The 17,251-nt window shown below is 43.8% G+C and overlaps 1 protein-coding gene across 4 annotated transcripts in view; it reads left to right on the top strand.

Annotated features, from left to right (window-relative positions):
* Positions 1–17,251, top strand: part of Fyco1 (FYVE and coiled-coil domain autophagy adaptor 1) — a 67,677-nt gene that overhangs the window by 19,386 nt on the left and 31,040 nt on the right. For all 4 annotated transcript variants that reach the window (XR_002378694.3, XM_021171508.3, XM_021171509.3 and 1 more), the window contains exons 5-13: positions 2,660–2,766; positions 4,123–4,266; positions 5,993–6,083; positions 6,932–9,256; positions 10,228–10,320; positions 10,758–10,876; positions 11,757–11,924; positions 14,318–14,467; positions 15,125–15,336. Coding sequence is in view for 3 of the 4 variants with exons in the window: in XM_021171508.3 (XP_021027167.1) it covers positions 2,660–2,766; positions 4,123–4,266; positions 5,993–6,083; positions 6,932–9,256; positions 10,228–10,320; positions 10,758–10,876; positions 11,757–11,924; positions 14,318–14,467; positions 15,125–15,336 (3,409 nt within the window). In the remaining variant the exon portion in view is untranslated. The remainder of the gene's footprint in view (positions 1–2,659; positions 2,767–4,122; positions 4,267–5,992; positions 6,084–6,931; positions 9,257–10,227; positions 10,321–10,757; positions 10,877–11,756; positions 11,925–14,317; positions 14,468–15,124; positions 15,337–17,251) is intronic.

The following is a 17,251-nucleotide window of genomic DNA, read 5'->3' as shown; positions in this document are numbered from 1 at the left end:
CTGAAATGTTTATCCTGCATGTATCTTTAATGTCAGTGTAGTATGAGTTGGTCTTGTGAGATTGGTGAAAAATTCAAGCCCATGATGTAGAGCAATGTTTAATGTATCAGGAATCTAGAGGCGTTCCATTCCCTCTTCACTCTTGTGTCCCATTCCTCACACATTGCATCAGCACTGAAGCCGTCAGTCTCTGACCTTGGACAGGTGAGCTCTTACAGTAAGTTAGTTTTCATTCCTAGGGTCATGAAGTGATTACTAAGAGTCTGCTTTTCAGCTGTTTTCCTCCTCTCCTCATAAAGAATTCAGACCTTTGAGGCCATGCAGGCAAATATTAAAGAAGTTAAGGAAGCTGTGTGCTGACTTCCAGTGTACTCACACAGGTTTTAGTGACAATTTCCTGTGGGACCCAGTTTAATTATATGTGAAAGCTCTGTCCTCTGTCTTGGAATGTCACTAGGTGGGAAAACTGCTGGATATTCAGTACCTTAGTACTCGTGTACCCTTTGGGTCTTCAAGTGTAATGTGAATTTAATAGGTCAGAAGATTTTATAGGACTCTGCAGCACCTTTTGAGCAGGAGATAACCATTTGGACTAAGATATGTGAGTGCTCTAGTAAGCCACTTCTGGAGGCTCAAAATGGGATCTTTCAGGATTGTGTTTCCCTGAAGTATGTGGAGGCCAGCTCTGCTCCAGGAGCATAGCACAATGGTCTACTTTAAAACAGAAGCAGCCCATGTTTCTTGAAGATCTCCTGGCCTGTGCTGCTGTTATATGTCTTTTCAGTGTTGTTTATATTGGTCTGATTAGATGCTAAGAAAACTGGAAATGAAAGCTGACCCAAAATCTAAAACAATTTTTTTAAGGGATATATAGTTAATTTTATTTGCAGTACATAGGAAGTATACCTTTAAGTAAGTAGCTAGCTCCCTTTGTATAATCATCTCTTCAACTAATGAGCTCAAATGTTACCATATAAAAAGTTTTACTGCCATGAAGGAGGAATAATGACTTACTCCTGCTCTGGGAGCTTGCAGACAAGAGTGGTTTTGTGGGCAGAGGTCTCATTAAATTCCACCACTACTCCAGTTTTTGAGAATGTGGATGTGCACCTTGCGTAGCTGTTCTTGGCTGCTCAAATGTTGTTCCCACTGAGCACTTTGTTCTCAACTCATGCATCAGAGGAGAAAGTATTTGGACATGGGTGTGACCTCAAGGCTGTTTGTCCTCTAAGCATCTGTTGAGATAACTATTTGGTAGCATAGTGTTTTGTATCAAGTCAATCTGCTGCCCACCTCCACTTCAGCCATTATGACTATGTACAATATGGGCATGGAGAAATGTCTTCTGCATTCTGTAGTTCATGAGGTTTTGTGCCTTTTAGAACCACTTCATGTTACATTATTTCCTTGAGTCATCAGTAAGAAGATAAATACTTCTGAGTTAAAGGTGTTAACTGCTACTGGGATGTTTACAGCATCATTAGTGCCTTAGTGGTATGCCACATACTTCCTGTCTGAATCCAGGGCATCTTGATAGCAGAGAATAGTAAGACACTTTTGTGACTAAACTACTATCATTCCTCTCCTACCATGTTTGACCTTTAAAGGGGTAAGAGAGTGTTGGCCCTGCCTTGTCTACTTGTATCAACAGATATCTGTGGTAAATCAGAATGTTTTGAGTGCCTGGCTGCATCTATGACTGATTAATTTGCAAACCTGTCTCACTTGTCTTCTATGGCAGTTCCATTTAATCCACTTGTCCTGACTGCCATGTGCCCATAGCTAGTAGGGCCCTGCATTGTAGCCTCATTGCAGTGTCTGCCCAACAACATGTTATAAGTGACTAAACCTTAGATGGATCCCTTTATGCCTTTATGGTTTGTCATCGTAGTCCTTGTAGAGTTATGGACACTTGGGCTTTTCTATGACATCTACTCATAGGTGACAAGACTTCATGGAAAGCACTATTCTCATCCATAGCACACTGACTATGAGCAATGAGTTGGCTTATCTGAAAAGAAACAAGCCCAATTAGGAAAGTATGGATAGATACATGGGGAGGTTGATGGTTTTATCTCAATAATAGAGACAAAAAGAGGCTGTTATTCATCTGGCAATACCTTTGCAAAGCTCCCCTTATACAACTCCACTCTTTTCTGTTCTTCCCCTTTCTGTACATTCCAACAGACCTCTGAGGCCTCTCTCCCTGAGCTTGCCCTATCCCAGTCCCCCCTCCCCAGTATGTTAAGACCAGTACCAGAAAATCTTAACATCCCTTTCTCCTGTAGCTCCTATGTAAGAAGCCATTCAGCTCCCTCCAGATTTCACTCCTTACTCCAGATTTAATCAAGGAGTTTCCTGTCTGACTCAGATTCTGATGGAAAGAGGAGCAAGAGTGACTCCATCAAATATTCAGGTGTTTGAGTTGCCTTGATATCTTTCTTCATCTGTTTGCTATAGACTATTTTCAGATGTCCTGGGATAAGCAGCCCCACTTCAGGCTTCACGCTAGGGTGATAATGCCAAATGATTTGTGTCCTTTGAGGGGTGTGAGGGCTGCTACTATCAGAATAGGATTGAATGGCATGTTTTGTCCTGTATGTGGCCTTTGCTAATCCTCCATGAGGCAGGTGTTTATCTCGATATAATGTGTTTTCAGCTCCGAACATCTCTGGGAAAAGGAAGAGCCTTCATTCGCTACTCTTTGGTGCACCAGAGGTTGGCAGACACCTTGCAGCAGTGCTTCATGAACACTAAAGTGACCAGGTAATTGCAAGTCTGTGCTGGACTTAACCTCGTAGCACTGATAAACAGAAATTGTGTCAGCCAAACCAGAATGTTAGTGGCAGGTGCCTCTAGTTTCTTTCTACATCCATTATTCTTTGTACTTCTTAGCCGTCTTTGAACATGTAGGCAAAAGTGAGGAAGAGGGGAAGACTATCTTTCTCTAGTTCTCTCATGTGCTCAACTATGACAGTAGAGCTTAGAGCCAGATCTCTTAACTCCTAATGCCATGTGTCTTTCCCTGGTGGGTAGTAGCTCACTGGGGCCAGTGTTCCTTTGCCTCCCAGAAGAATTACCTGTCAGGTTTTCCTTCACTTACCTAAGCCTCCACCTACCACAGAGTCAGTACCCATCAGCATATCAGGGCTCCTTGGAGACTAAAGAGCAACTGCTGTGAATCTAGGTTGCCCACTTGTCAGCCTTTGTACCTCTTAAGTGTGATGGCCTCACCAGGAAACAGTAAAGGAAGGAGAGAGGTGGACCTGAGTAGATAAAGGTAAGAGGGCATCAGATAAAGATGTAGATCTGGGGCCAAGAGGACAGACATCTTTGGCTTGCCCAGCATTCCTTTTCTAGTTCTACTCTGCTTCTCCCTAGATATTTGAGTTAATGAAAGAAAGCACTTTTGAATTAAAAACTAACAGGAAAAATCTTTAGCTTTATTTTGTCACCTTTAAGGTTGATTTACATAAAGGAATAGTTCTTATACCTGTGACAGATGTGTGAGTTAAAAAAAAATATTTGTACATTTGATTTGAAGAGTATATTGCTCTAGGTATTTGATAAAGACTGCCATAAGTAGTTGAGTATCACAGACCACATATATCAGCCTGGTAGTTCTTTTAACTCATCAGTACTATCTTTTTAACTTCTTACTGCTTCATGTCAAGTGAATAAATGTGCATATATTTCTAAATAGACATTTGTTCTTTGGCTTTTAATTTGATGTCTGAATACAAATTAGAAATGAGTCCAGTGTGTCACATTGCATTCTGTGAAAGCTGAGGTTATCTTCCCAAAAGGAAGTATCCTGTCTTTTGCAGTTGCCCTTTCCTGGCGAGTCACAGAGATTTGAATATCTCAAATTCTTTGGAAGAAAACAGATATTATATAAATAGTGAGCATCCGGATCATTGTAACAGTTTCTTTGAAGTAAAGAATGTTTATTGAGAATCCATGGTCTGGCAGTAAAAGATAAAATAATTTGCTTGGTTTTTGATTTAGTAACATGAGTCACTGGATTTGATGAAGCAGAACCACACAGGACAGTCTTCAGTAGATTCATTCTTTGCTTATCCTTGTTACTATTCAGTTCACATAGTATTTTGTTTTCTGCAGTGACTGGTATTATGCAAGAAGCCCCTTTCTGAAGCCAAAGCTGAGCTCTGACATTGTGGGTCAACTGTATGAGCTGACTGAGGTTCAGTTTGATCTAGCATCAAGAGGCTATGACTTGGATGCCGCCTGGCCAACATTTGCCAGGTACTTTGGGGAACTGCTTTCTTTTAGAAGTTAAGGGAAGGGATGCTCAGCCTTTTGAAGACATCTGCACAGCCATTTTGCTTGCTCAGAAAATTATATATAGCTTCACAACTATTTTTTTCTGCCTTCCCGATTATTCTTGGGCTTTTTGGGTAGTGGAGGGTTTTGGTTTGAGGGACTTGTTTTGTTGTTATTCAGTAGCTTACATTCTATCATTATTTGGTAGCTTAACTTGCCCATATTTGTCCAATGGGAGACCTTTCAGGCTAATACTTGTGGGGTTTCTTTCTTCTGTCTGATAGATTCTTTTTTTAAGAAATAAAATAATGTAGATATAACTAAGGCCCCACTCTGCTGCTGTCTTTCTCCTTTATTTCCAGAAGTAAACACAGCGCCACAGTTGAGGCATATTAATAGCAAGGTTTTTTTTTCATTATATGTACATTTATCCATAAATATTTTATAATGTTCTATGTATATGTTCTATTTATATGTTCTATGTAGTATATATTTTCAAAATTTTGTACATCATAAGAAAACTATTATTTCATACTTGCCTTTTTATTTCACATTGTTTAGTTTAACTTGTGCATATGCTTGTGGTTCTATGGCTTTGAGGTAGAAGCAAGCCATAGCAGTATGTAAAGCAACTTTGCCCATCCATATCTTTACCTATTCTGTGACAGCTTTCATGCAGGAATAGTTGTGATATAGACCACATATTTCACAAGCTCAAAATATTCACAGCCTAGCAAACCCACAATGTAGAATATTCTACTACATATGTAACCATAACCAGGTGTGACACCCTCTGGTGGAGTTAGGCTAGTTCCACCTTTCCACAGTGATAATGTATCAAGAGTTTCCTTCCATCTTTCATCCTCTTCTGGCCTCCACAGACACCCCACCCCCATCCCCACCCCCCATACATACACCACACATAAAAATAAATCTTTAAATTTAAGAAGAGTCTGAAACTCTTCCTTTCAGGAAAGTAAAAGGGAGATGACTTGTTTATCTCATAGTTTTAGAGGCTGAAGGCCTAAGCAACATGGTCCAGCCTCTGGCAAGAGATCCCTTTGACTATCATTTCAGAATAGGTCGCATGTGGAAAGGAGATGGGGTGTATTCTATGCAGAAGTAAGAGATCACATGTCCAAAATAGTAAGCCAGAGGTTAGAGTCCCATAGTGCCTTCCAACTGCATAACCCCAAGTTGATCTAAGGACTTATATTAGCCATACTTCTTAAAGGTTCCACTATCTGTCTGTACCACCACTTTAAGGACCATCTTCCAGTATGGAAGACCTATACTCCCATATTCCTGTTCTTTATTAAAGAAAGTTAGTATAGAAACTTAAACAGGGCAGGAACCTAGAGTCGAGAGCTGATCCAGAAGACATGGAGTAATAGTGCTTACTGGCTTGCTTCACATGGCTTTCTTATAGAACCCAGGACTAAGAGCCCAGAGATGGCACCACCCAGAGTGGACTAAGCCCTCCCCTATTGATCACTAATTGAGAAAATGCCTTACAACTGGATCTGATGGAGACATTTCCTCAACTGAGATTCCTTTCTTTCTCGTGACTCTAGCTCGTGTTGACACACAAAACCAGCCAGTACACCTAGTAGCTGTCAACACCACTGCCTACGTGTATGTTTGCGTATATGTATGTACCTGAGTTTGTTTATCTGAATACAAGTGTGTCTGTTCTGTGGCCCCACAGGAGGACGCTAGCCACCAGCACGTCTGCTTACATGTGGAAACCCCCCAGCCGAAGCTCCAGCATGAGTAGTTTAGTGAGCAACTACTTGCAGGTAATGTCAGGAAGGCTGGGATTAGTAGGCTGTTAGGGTGACCAGGGTAATCTTCTCAAATACTTGTTGTTCTAAGCAGAGTACTATAACCCCTCAAACCAAATCCTATATGTCCTGGAATTTGGATTTTTACAGCCAGATAAAATTGAGATCCTTTTAAAACTGAACTCTTAAAATATTTAAAATATCTTACAGGATGTAGTTTAGCACTGAAGTTTGAATTGACTCTGTCACCTACTGTATCCAACTAAGGGGAAATTACCTAACTTTGAAGCTTCAAGTCTTTCTTCTATAAGAGAGATTAATAAAATCTTCCTGGTCCTAAGTGGAAGAGCAAGTGAAAGAGTACTTAAGAACAATGGATCAGGAAATGCTAACTTTTTCAGAAATGTGAACCTATTATAACTACATAATAGCAATTTATTTGCAGTACAGAAATACTCATTATACATAAAGAACATTAAAAATATAAAAGACTACTCTTTGGCCTCATTTTGTGATTTTTATCATGCCGTGGTGATGTGAGTATAATTCAGTGGGTTAATCAAAATTTTAGTGTAACTGAGTTTAGATTCTGTAAGAGCCAATATCCTTTAAACTCATAAAGCTGATGGAGGCTAGATAGAGATGTGAGTCTGCTTATCAGTGGGGTTTGTGGGACCTTGAATGTGCTCTGACCTTTTGGAAGGTGCTTTGAACATAGGTGTTCTGGTCCTTGGACTAGCTCTAAAAATTTACCTTAGGTTAGGTAATTCCTTTGTTTTTATTCTACTTTCATTGAATACAAAGACTTATCCAAATAGCTGGACAGTATCATCCCAAAGCTCCTGTCTTTTGCTTTCTTGTAGACTCAGGAGATGGCCTCCAGTCTTGACCTGAATTGTTCTCTAAACAATGAAGCACTAGAAAGCTTCGATGAGATGCGGCTGGAGCTGGACCAGTTGGAGGTTCGGGAGAAACAGCTACAAGAACGTGTACAGCAGCTAGACAGGGAGAACCAAGCACTGCGAATGATGGTCAGCAGGCAAGGGGGGCAGCTTCAGGTAGAGAAGGAGATGGGGTACCTTGCAGTCGAGGACAGCAGTGGCCTTGTGAGCCTGGTAGCAGAGCTCCAGAAGCAGGGGGACGTCACCCAGGCCACAGTGAAGAAGCTACAGACATGTCTGCAGGCCCTGGAGCTAAATGTAGACAAGAAAGAGTACAGCCCCTCAGCCTTGCAGCTTGAGGACATGGCGAAGGAGCTTGACACTGTGAGAGGCTCCTTGGGTAGGGAGAACCAGCTTCTGGCCAGCCTTGCAGAGCGCCTCGCTAGGGCAGAGAAAGGGGAAAAGCCACCTCCAGACACAGAGCTTCATCAAGAGCCAGTTCCTACAGATCTGGTGCTCAAGTTCCAGGAGCTGAAGGGAAAACTTCAAGCCCTAGAAGGAGAGAACACCAAGGCCCAGGAGCTAAACAGGCAGCAGAGTATCAAGCTAGAGCAACTGGCCAAGGAACTACAGCTGAAGGAGGATGCCCGGGCTAGCCTAGCACACTTAGTGAAGGATATGGTCCCACTTCAGGAAGAGCTGTCTGGAAAGAAGCAAGAGTCAGCTCAGCTCCGGCGACAGCTTCAGGAATCCCTGGCCCACTTGAGCTCTGTGGAGGAGGAGCTGGCTGAAGCCAGGCAGCAGGAAAAGCAGCATCGAGAAGAAAAGCAGCTCCTGGAGCAGGAAGCCAAGTCTCTGACATGGCAGCTGCAGCTCCTAGAGACCCAGCTAGGACAGGTGAGTCAGCTTGTGAGTGACCTGGAGGAGCAGAAGAAGCAGCTCATGCAGGACAGAGATCATCTCAGCCAGAGAGTGGGCACACTGGAGCAGCTAGCCAAGGCGCATGGCCCTCCACAGTCTGCGGAGATTCCAGAAAAGGGGCAGCAGTGCCTCCAGGAACAACAGGTAAATAGTACCACAGTGTCAGAGGCAGACCAGGAGGAGTTGCAGAAGGTCAACCAGGAGCTACAGAAGGAGCTGCAGAACATGGTTGACCGCAACCAGCTTCTAGAAGGCAAACTGCAGGCCTTGCAAACTGACTATAAGGCACTGCAGCAGCGAGAGGCAGCAATCCAGGGCTCTTTAGCCTCCCTGGAAGCTGAACAGGCTAGCATCCGGCATCTGGGAAACCAGATGGAAGCAAGCCTCCTGGCTGTGAAGAAAGCCAAAGAGACTATGAAAGCCCAGGTAGCAGAGAAGGAGGCTGCCCTGCAGAGTAAGGAGAGTGAGTGCCAGAGGCTGCAGGAAGAGGCAGATCAGCGCCGGCTTCAGGCAGAGGCCCAGGCCCAAGAGCTCAGAGCTCTTGAGAACCAGTGCCAGCAGCAGATTCAGCTGATTGAGGTCCTCTCTGCAGAAAAAGGCCAACAGGGTCTCAGCCTGCCCCAAGTCAACACAGACCAACTGGCCCTGTCTCAAGCACAGCTGGAAATTCACCAGGGGGAAGCCCAGCGGTTACAGAATGAGGTGGTGGACCTCCAGGCCAAGCTCCAGGTGGCCCTAGGTGATCGAGACAAGTTACAGAGCCAGCTGGGTGTGGCTGAGACCGTTCTAAGGGAGCACAAGACCCTGGTGCAACAACTGAAAGAGCAGAATGAAGCCCTCAACAGGGCCCATGTTCAGGAGCTGCTTCAGTGCTCGGAGAGAGAGGGGATACTACAAGAGGAGAGCATCTACAAGGCCCAGAAGCAGGAACAAGAGCTACGAGCCCTGCAGGCAGAGCTGTCACAGGTGAGGTGCAGCTCTGAGGGAGCCCACCTGGAACATGCAGAGCTGCAGGACCAGCTGCACCGAGCCAACACAGACACAGCTGAGCTTGGCATACAGGTTTGTGCACTGACAGCTGAGAAGGATCGAATGGAGGGGGCCCTGGCCAGTCTAGCCCAGGAGCTCCAGGACTCCAAAGAAGCAGCACTACAGGAACGAAAGGGTTTGGAGCTCCAAGTGATGCAACTTCAGCAAGAGAAGGAGAAGTTGCAGGAAAAGGTGAAGGCAGCTGAGGAGGCAGCCAGTTCATTCTCTGGTCTGCAGGCACAGCTGGCCCAGGCTGAGCAGCTAGCCCAGAGCCTCCAAGAGACTGCACACCAGGAACAAGATGCCCTCAAGTTCCAACTAAGTGCTGAGATTATGGACCACCAGAACCGATTAAAGGTAAGTTCAGTTTTAGCCATCTCTCAAGGTATACCTTGAGGCAACATAATTAGCTGGCCCTACAGCAAGAAAAGGCGAAAACCAAAGAGTACCCTAGTTCCATTCAATTGTAGTAGCTCACACCTCTTTACATGAGGTAAATACATGAGGCAGAGCATGGGCAGCAGTGCCTTCTCATGGAGCCTCCACTTAGCTGTGGCATATGTTGGCCCACACAGAACTTTTTTAAAATTAGAAGTCAATATTGACAGAGCAGGATATACACAAAATCAGTTTTGTGGTTTCTTTTGAATTCTCGGCGGATCTAATAGCCCATTTGCAAATCCCCACAAGGCAATAGTGCTCAAAGAGTGCACATAGTCTTCTGCTGCTTCCCCTGTTGTGTGCCCATTCCGCACATAAGTTTCAGCCTTTAGCTCTGTCTTTTCCTTTGGAGCCCCATCCTCCATAGGGTCACCGTCTGTGACAGCTCTTGAGTCCTGGCTCTGGTCCTTACTGTAATAATCAGCTTCTCTGGGTACGATCCTGATGGCTGACGCAAGACCCTTAAAGCAGACAGATCTGTGAAGCCCCAGTAGACCATGAGCCTTGGATACTTCATGAAGAAAAGATACTAAAGAATGATAAATGAGAATATAAGCAGCCACACTACTTTGATTTCTAGTGTGTATCACTAGTGGGTCAGGCCTCTACTCCCAGCCTTCTACACGCTCTCCTACTCTTTCCTAAATGTGCCCTCCCAACCCCATGAGGCTCATGGGCCACTATTCCACTTGCAGAAATTGTTTGAGGAACAAGCTGAGCCTCTTTTCCTAGTAAACTTGCAAGTATTTTGTTACCAGTAGAGAAGAAACTTGTTGGGACACTTTAAGAAGCAAGGCAGTCTTATTTTTAGAAACCATTTGGGTGATAAAAGTGAAGGAGTCTCAGAGCAAGAACCTCTCTCATGATGCCTTTCTTATCCTTTCCAGACAGCCAATGAAGAGTGTGAGCGTCTCAGGGCCCAGCTAGAAGAACAAGGCCAGCAGCTGCAAATGACTAAGGAGGCTGTGCAGGAACTGGAGGTGAGCCTGGCAGGTGTGCTTCAAGGAAAGGGGATCTGGTCTGCTTTCACTGGATTGTTGAAAGATGTTTCTCACAATGCTGCCAGTTGTCAAACTAAGACAGTCATTGATTCAGACAATATCACAAGTCTATGCCATAATGCCCTTCCATTCCCTGGACTTTGGGCTAAAAGGAAATTGTTCTTAGTCACCTCTGTTGGCATTCTCTCGTGTAAATAACTGGCACTTGTCCCACCAGTAACCACATTCTGTGCCACCTGCACTCTGGCACCCCACTGTAGAGGAGGTCATGCCTCACAGATATATAACAAAGGTTTCTGGCCTCGTGAGCTTCAGCACAAAGAGGCCTTGCCAGGCACTGTGAATAGCATACCAATCTCTTCCTCCATGGAGGGTAAGCTTTAAGCTTTGTGTTTTCCCCTGATGTCTTATTCTAGATCACCAAGGCAGCCATGGAGGAGAAGCTGAATTGCACCAGTAGCCACCTTGCAGAGTGCCAGGTCACTTTGCTGCACAAAGATGAAGAAAGAACTATGCTTCAAACCAGCCTAGAAAGGTCAGTCACTGGAATACCCATACAGCTGCTGGTAGTTTCAGGGAGTGGGTAGGTTTACTCATTTTAGAAAATCGGCCACTTGTACTAGATGAGGAAGTACTGCAAAAGTCATGCCACCAGAAAACACAGGAGCCAGAAGCTTGCCATGGAAAAGTTGGCCATCTCCTGCAATAGGAGACAGGGTGCTTTTCATCTGGGTCAGCTTTTTACCTTCAGCAAGGCACACATTTTTGCAAGAGCTTTTGGGGAGTCTATCTTGGGGTTCAATAATAAAGACATGGAGACATCTGTATAATATAAAGCTGCTACCCTGTTTCTGAGGCAGTCCCTCAGCTACTCATCTAGCTCCACCAGGCCTCCCTGCCTGGTTCAGGAGCATAGAAGACTTACTAAGGCCTACTAAGGGCCCCAGCACCCTCCCCAAGGCAGAAAGTCCCCAAAACAGCAGAGAACACTGTCCCTTTTTGTAGCCGCCTCTGAGAGATCACACCTCTCTTTTATGTTCTAACTCTTCTCTCCTGCTTGTCCTCCATCACTGCTCCATAAGTCTCTTTTCCATCTGGCTCTTCCCAGTATCCCAAAGATCCTGTCCAGGAATCCTTACAAAAATGCTATGTCCTACTCTCTTTGAGTATGTTAGCATCCTGGAGTATCGCTGCCATCCCAGAATTACCCCTTCATGTTAGAAGTGGAGGTAGAGAGATTATTTGGGATTATTATTTGGGATAATGCATAACTCACGGTAAGCAGACCATGCCTCACCAAGAGAGGGAAAAGCCAAGAAGGCAGCCGGACCTTTCATTGAAGGCCAAGAGAGCCCAGAAATTCTAGGAAGCTGAATATCACAGGTAACCAGGGAAAATGATTTCTTTCCTCCCAGAACACAGAAGGAACTTGAAAAGGCTACATCCAAAATTCAAGAATATTACAACAAACTCTGCCAAGAGGTGACAAACAGGGAAAGGAATGACCAGAAGATGCTTGCAGACCTCGATGACCTGAACAGAACCAAGAAATACCTTGAGGAGCGGCTGATAGAGCTGCTCAGGTGAGTGGGGTCAGTTGGGGACCCTGTCCAGGATTGGCTTTTCTTTTTAAAAATTTATGGAAATGACAGTTCAGTGGAAATGGGCCCTTCTCCTCAAGTTCTGCCCAGTGGTGGGCTATCAAAGAGCCACATGTCTACAGGATCCTACAGACTTTGGCAGTCTTGAAGGCTGGTCACACCAGTGTTCATTTGGGTTTGGGTTTTTGTTTGGATGCAGGATTATGTTCAAACTCTGGGTGCCTGGCTAAAAATGATAATAGAATGGCATTTAGTAACTGGTTGTTTCCTTATCTCTTGCCTGTTTCCAGTGAGCCTTCTTTTCTTTTGTTGTCTCACTTTCCTTTGGTTAGGGCTACCTAGAGGGACCCAGTAGCAGTGTCCATGTGGGAACCAAACTAGAAGGGGCTCTGAGGGACCCAGCATGTTCCACTCGTGCCACTTAAGAGTAGCCACTGTATGGTGCCTTACTTGCCAAGAGAGATTGGGAAGCTATAATTTATATGACATATTCTGATTGTTAAATGGTTGCAACTTTCAACTTTTTCTTAAAGGAATCAAATCTGAAATATAAAATACTGTAGCTACTCTTCCTTCCCTCTATCCCTTCCTTCCTCTCTCCCTCTCTCTGTCTGTCCCTCCCACTCACCCACCCGCCTGCCTGCCTACCTTCCTCCCTCCCTCCCTCCCTTCCTTCTTCCTTCCTTCCTCTCTCTCTTTCTTTCTTTCTTTCTTTCTTTCTTTCTTTCTTTCTTTCTTTCTTTCTTTCTTTCTCTCTCTCTTTCTCTCTCTCTTTCTCTCTTTCTCTCTTTCTCTCTTTCTCTCTTTCTCTCTTTCTCTCTTTCTCTCTTTCTCTCTTTCTCTCTTTCTCTCTCTCTCTCTCTTTCTCTCTTTCTCTCTTTCTCTCTCTTTCTCTCTTTCTCTCTTTCTCTCTTTTCCTCTCTCTTTCTCTCTCTCTTTCTTTCTTTCTTTCTTTCTTTCTCTCTTTCTGTGACAAATACATGGCATGTTTTGGCTCAGTGTTCAGATAGTTTCAGGCAGTCCTGACAGGTAAGACATGACAATGGGATTAGTTCAGTTCATGGCAGTAGAAACTTAAGTGTTAGTAATACTGCATGTCTTAGCAGATGAAGAAGCAGAGACTCTCAGTGATCCACCTTCACCAGCCATGCCTTCCATCCCAGAAGTTCCTTAGCCTCCTCAAATAGCACCACTAGTTTTGGAGGGCCAAGAAATCAAACACATGAGGAGTTATTTCAAACTCAAAGTTTCACATATGAACACTCCATAGCAAACCTTCCAAGCCAAACAAACTTTTTGCTTTGTTTTACTGTGTTGTGTTTTGAGACAGGTCTTACTATATAGCTGTGACTGACCTGAGATTTGCAATGTAGATGAGGCTGGCTTCAAACTCACAGAGCTCTACCTGCCTATGCCTTCCAAGTGCCGAGATTAAATATGCTGCCACACCCAGCTTTCAAGACAATAGCTCTTACTCATCTACACCTTGAAAACTGAATGAAAAATGAAAACTTGATAAAACCTGAGGCAGAAAAGATCTGACTCACTTCCATTTGTGGTGGAGCAGTCATGAATGTGCTGTGCCTAGATGTACTCACTCATTAGAATTCCAGGTGTCTTCTTGAGGAATGTGCTAGAGAAACCAAATAGCTTCTCACATTCCAGGATACAAGTAATCTGGCTTCCAGAAACCTAGAGGTCAGATGCTGTGGACCAGCTGGAAGAACAAGCTGGCCCAGAGGATGAGTCTGCCTGTCTTCTAACAATTTACATATCCTTGGAAAAAAGCCAGCTATCTCTGTGTTCCTAGCCCTTACCCCTAACCACTTCTAGAGGACCTGGATTCAATTTCAGCACCCACAAGGCAGCTCACAACTATTTTTAAACTATAATCATAGGGGATCTGATACCCTCCTCACACTTCACAGGAACTAAACATGCATAATACACAGACATATATTCAGGCTAATTGCTTATTGCATGGTACACAGACATATGTGCAGGCATGTTGTGGATTGCCTGTACACTCATAGCCTATTATCAACTTAGGGGCTTGCTTTAGCATTAGATACCCTAGATACCCAAGTGATGCATCAATGCTAATAGTTCATTGCTGTTGACCCAGCTTTCTGTATATATCATGTGTCTCTTACATGCTCTCACCTACAATGGGGTCAAAGAATCAATGTGTTGGGGTGCCTTTAGAGGCCACATCAGAGAGCCTATGTTTCGGAAGCCTCAAGTTGGGAAGAGGGCATTTACAAGGAAAGTGATTTAGCTTTCATGGCTTGGAACATTTGATATCAGCTTTCTGAAATGAAGCAGGGGTTATTCTCTGTTTTCTTGTGGATTCTTAAATTATGAGATTATTACAGGGACAAAGATGCTCTCTGGCAAAAGTCCGATGCACTGGAATTCCAGCAGAAGCTCAGTGCTGAAGAGAAATGTCTTGGGGACATGGAAGTCAACCACTGCCATGACTGCAAGCGGGAGTTCAGCTGGATAGTGCGACGGCACCACTGCAGGTTAGCAGCAAGCAACTCACCAGACTGGAATCAGGACAGATGGCTCTGCATGAGGGATCTGAGATAAGTGTGGGTACCATAACTATCTATCTAGGAAAAGCACTTTGCTTCTTTACCAAGAGAAGCAGAAGAAGAGTATGTATTAGTTGGGATCCTAGTAGGACGCTCAAGCCCCTGAAAGGAAATGTGAGTGGAGTTAAGGGGACTCACAGGTATATGATATACTTGGAGACTAGCAACTCTTTAGCTGTCCTTGAGCCAATACTGATGGTGACAGAGAGCACAGATCCTTCAGGGTCTAGGAAGGATAGATAAAGAGAAAGGGCAGATTTGGAGTTGGATGTGCTTTTAGAGACTTAGCCCTCCCCATAATAAGTGTGGAATACACACCTGTAGCCTGATGTCAGTCATACCTTTTCTCCCTGCCTTCAGGACCTAAGGAAGTAAACTATTCTCGACTATGCTTACCATGATAGTTTTGTTGGAATCTTGTAAAATGGCTTACAGCACACTTTACATTGGAGGCAGAGCTAGGTTTGAAGAGTTGTGGGCTGACAGGAACCCAACACAGAGCACCAACAACTGTTCTGGTGCTTAGCAGATCTCAAGCAATCCATTATGTATCATTCTCACAGCCTGTGTTTGTTTCATTCCCAGGATATGTGGCCTTGTCTTCTGTTACTACTGCTGTAATAACTATGCTGTGACTAAGCCCAATGGCAAGAAGGAACGCTGCTGCCGAGCCTGCTTCCGGAAGTTCGGTGAAGGCTCTGGATCCAATGATAGCAGTGGTTCAGGCACTAGCCAAGGAGAGCCCAGCCCCATGGTGTCACCAAATGAAGCAGGTCCCCAGTCCATAGGAAGCCAAGGTCAGGCCCCTGCCTCCAGATTTCATAGATGTCACTTACTATGGCCAATGAGCTTGAACAAGCTTTATTCGGTGTTTCCCAAACTTAGGTGTCTAAGAGATGCTAAATATATACTACCACCAACCTAAAACTTTATTAGATTACTGGGGTTGATAAGGAAGTAACTTTTTCCTGACATGATTAAGTGTGATTTAGTATGAAGTTTGTGTGTGTGTGTGTGTGTGTGTGTGTGTGTGTGTGTGTGTACACGCATACACATATATTACCAGTGGAATATAGCCCATACATTGAGGAGTCTGTCCTCCAGGGACTCTTTCATAATATTCATTATCTGTGGTGACCTAAGACCCTCAATTATACATTTAGTAGTCAATATCTTTTTCCCTTTCTCTTAATGACCAAGAAAGATATATTGTTTGTGTCCTCCAACTCAGCCAAGAAACAGACTCAGGGTTTGAGTCCTGAATTCAAATCACCTTAAAAGGTGACCCAGGCTGCCTACTGGACACTGGACCTTAAGGAGGCAGAGCAGGGATGGGGCTTTTCTCTGTTCAGGCATCACTGCTGGCTGCATGTAGTCCTTGTGAACTCTCCTTTGATAGCCTGGATGCAAGCTAAGAAGCCTTCGAAATCCTGCTCCTTTCTTGTTTAAGTGAATCAGTAGGCTTTGACACTCTGGGATGGCTTCAAATCTTTTCTCAGTCTTTTAAAAACTGAAACTTGCAAGTGCTCTTCATAGTCTAAATATGAGTTCTTTATCAGATATGTTTTATAAATGTTTTTCCCAATTTACAGCTTGTCTTTTAATTTTCTTTTTTAAGAGAAGTTGTAGTTTTGATAAAGCAAAATGTATCATGTTTTATATATCAGGGTTTTGTTTTTTACATGTATCCAACTTTGCTTAACCCTGTATTCAGAACTTCTTTTTTCTTCTAAAAGTTTTGAGTTTAGGGTTTTGGGGTTAGTTGGGTGATTGGATAGGTAGTTTTTTTGTGATAGGGGCTCACTTTGTAGCCAAGCTGTCCAGAAATTTTGTGTAGACTGGGCTAGACTCACACTCAGAAATCTGCCTGCCTCTGCTCCCTGATTGTTAAGATTAAAGGTGTGTGCTACCACACCTGGATTCTTCTAGTGTTTACGTGTGTGTGTGTGTGTGTGTGTGTGTGTGTGTGTGTGTGTGTTGAGTTCATTTGAGGAATGGTGATACTATATACATTGAGTGTTGGGTAGTTTTGGATTTTCCTGCATTTTTGGTCAAAGATTCCAATACCATTACTTAAACTCTATTTTTCCCCCTCAGAATTGCCTTTCTATTGGAGCTGGAGGTGTGGCTCAAAGGTAGAGCAATTTCTTAGCATGCACAAAGCACTAGATTGATTCTCCAGTGCCCCCTACCACCACTGCTACACACGCAGGCACACAGAGTTTTGTATATTTATCAAAAGCCAATTGAAAACAAAAATGAAAAACAGCAACAACAAGAAACCTGGCCTCATATATTTGGATCTGTATCTAGACTTTGTTCCATTCCCTTCATCTGTGTGCTTTTTTTTCCCACCAATTCCTTACTGTATAATTACCATAGATTGGAGGTTGTTGTTGTTGTTGCCGTTGTGATTGTGGTTACCGTAGATTGGATGTTGTTGTTACCATAGATTGGCTATTATTGTTTGTGGTGGTGGTTGGTTGGTTGATCGGTTGGTTGGTTGGTTGGTTGGTTTTTGGTATTTTTGCTTGCTTGAGATAGCATTGATTTCTTTATGTATCCTTGGTTATTCTGGAACTCACTGTATAGACCAGCTAGCCTCAAACTCACAGAGATCCACCTACTTCTGCCTCCTACTGGTATTAAAGACATGTATCCAGGTGGTTACTATAGAATCTTAGTATATCATACAAAAAAAAAAAGAAAGAA

Source organism: Mus caroli, unplaced genomic scaffold (assembly GCF_978045245.1).
Source record: "Mus caroli unplaced genomic scaffold, Mus_caroli_1 scaffold_11, whole genome shotgun sequence".
In the NCBI taxonomy this organism is placed as follows: Eukaryota; Metazoa; Chordata; class Mammalia; order Rodentia; family Muridae; genus Mus; species Mus caroli.
This window is presented reverse-complemented; position numbering and strand designations above follow the sequence as displayed.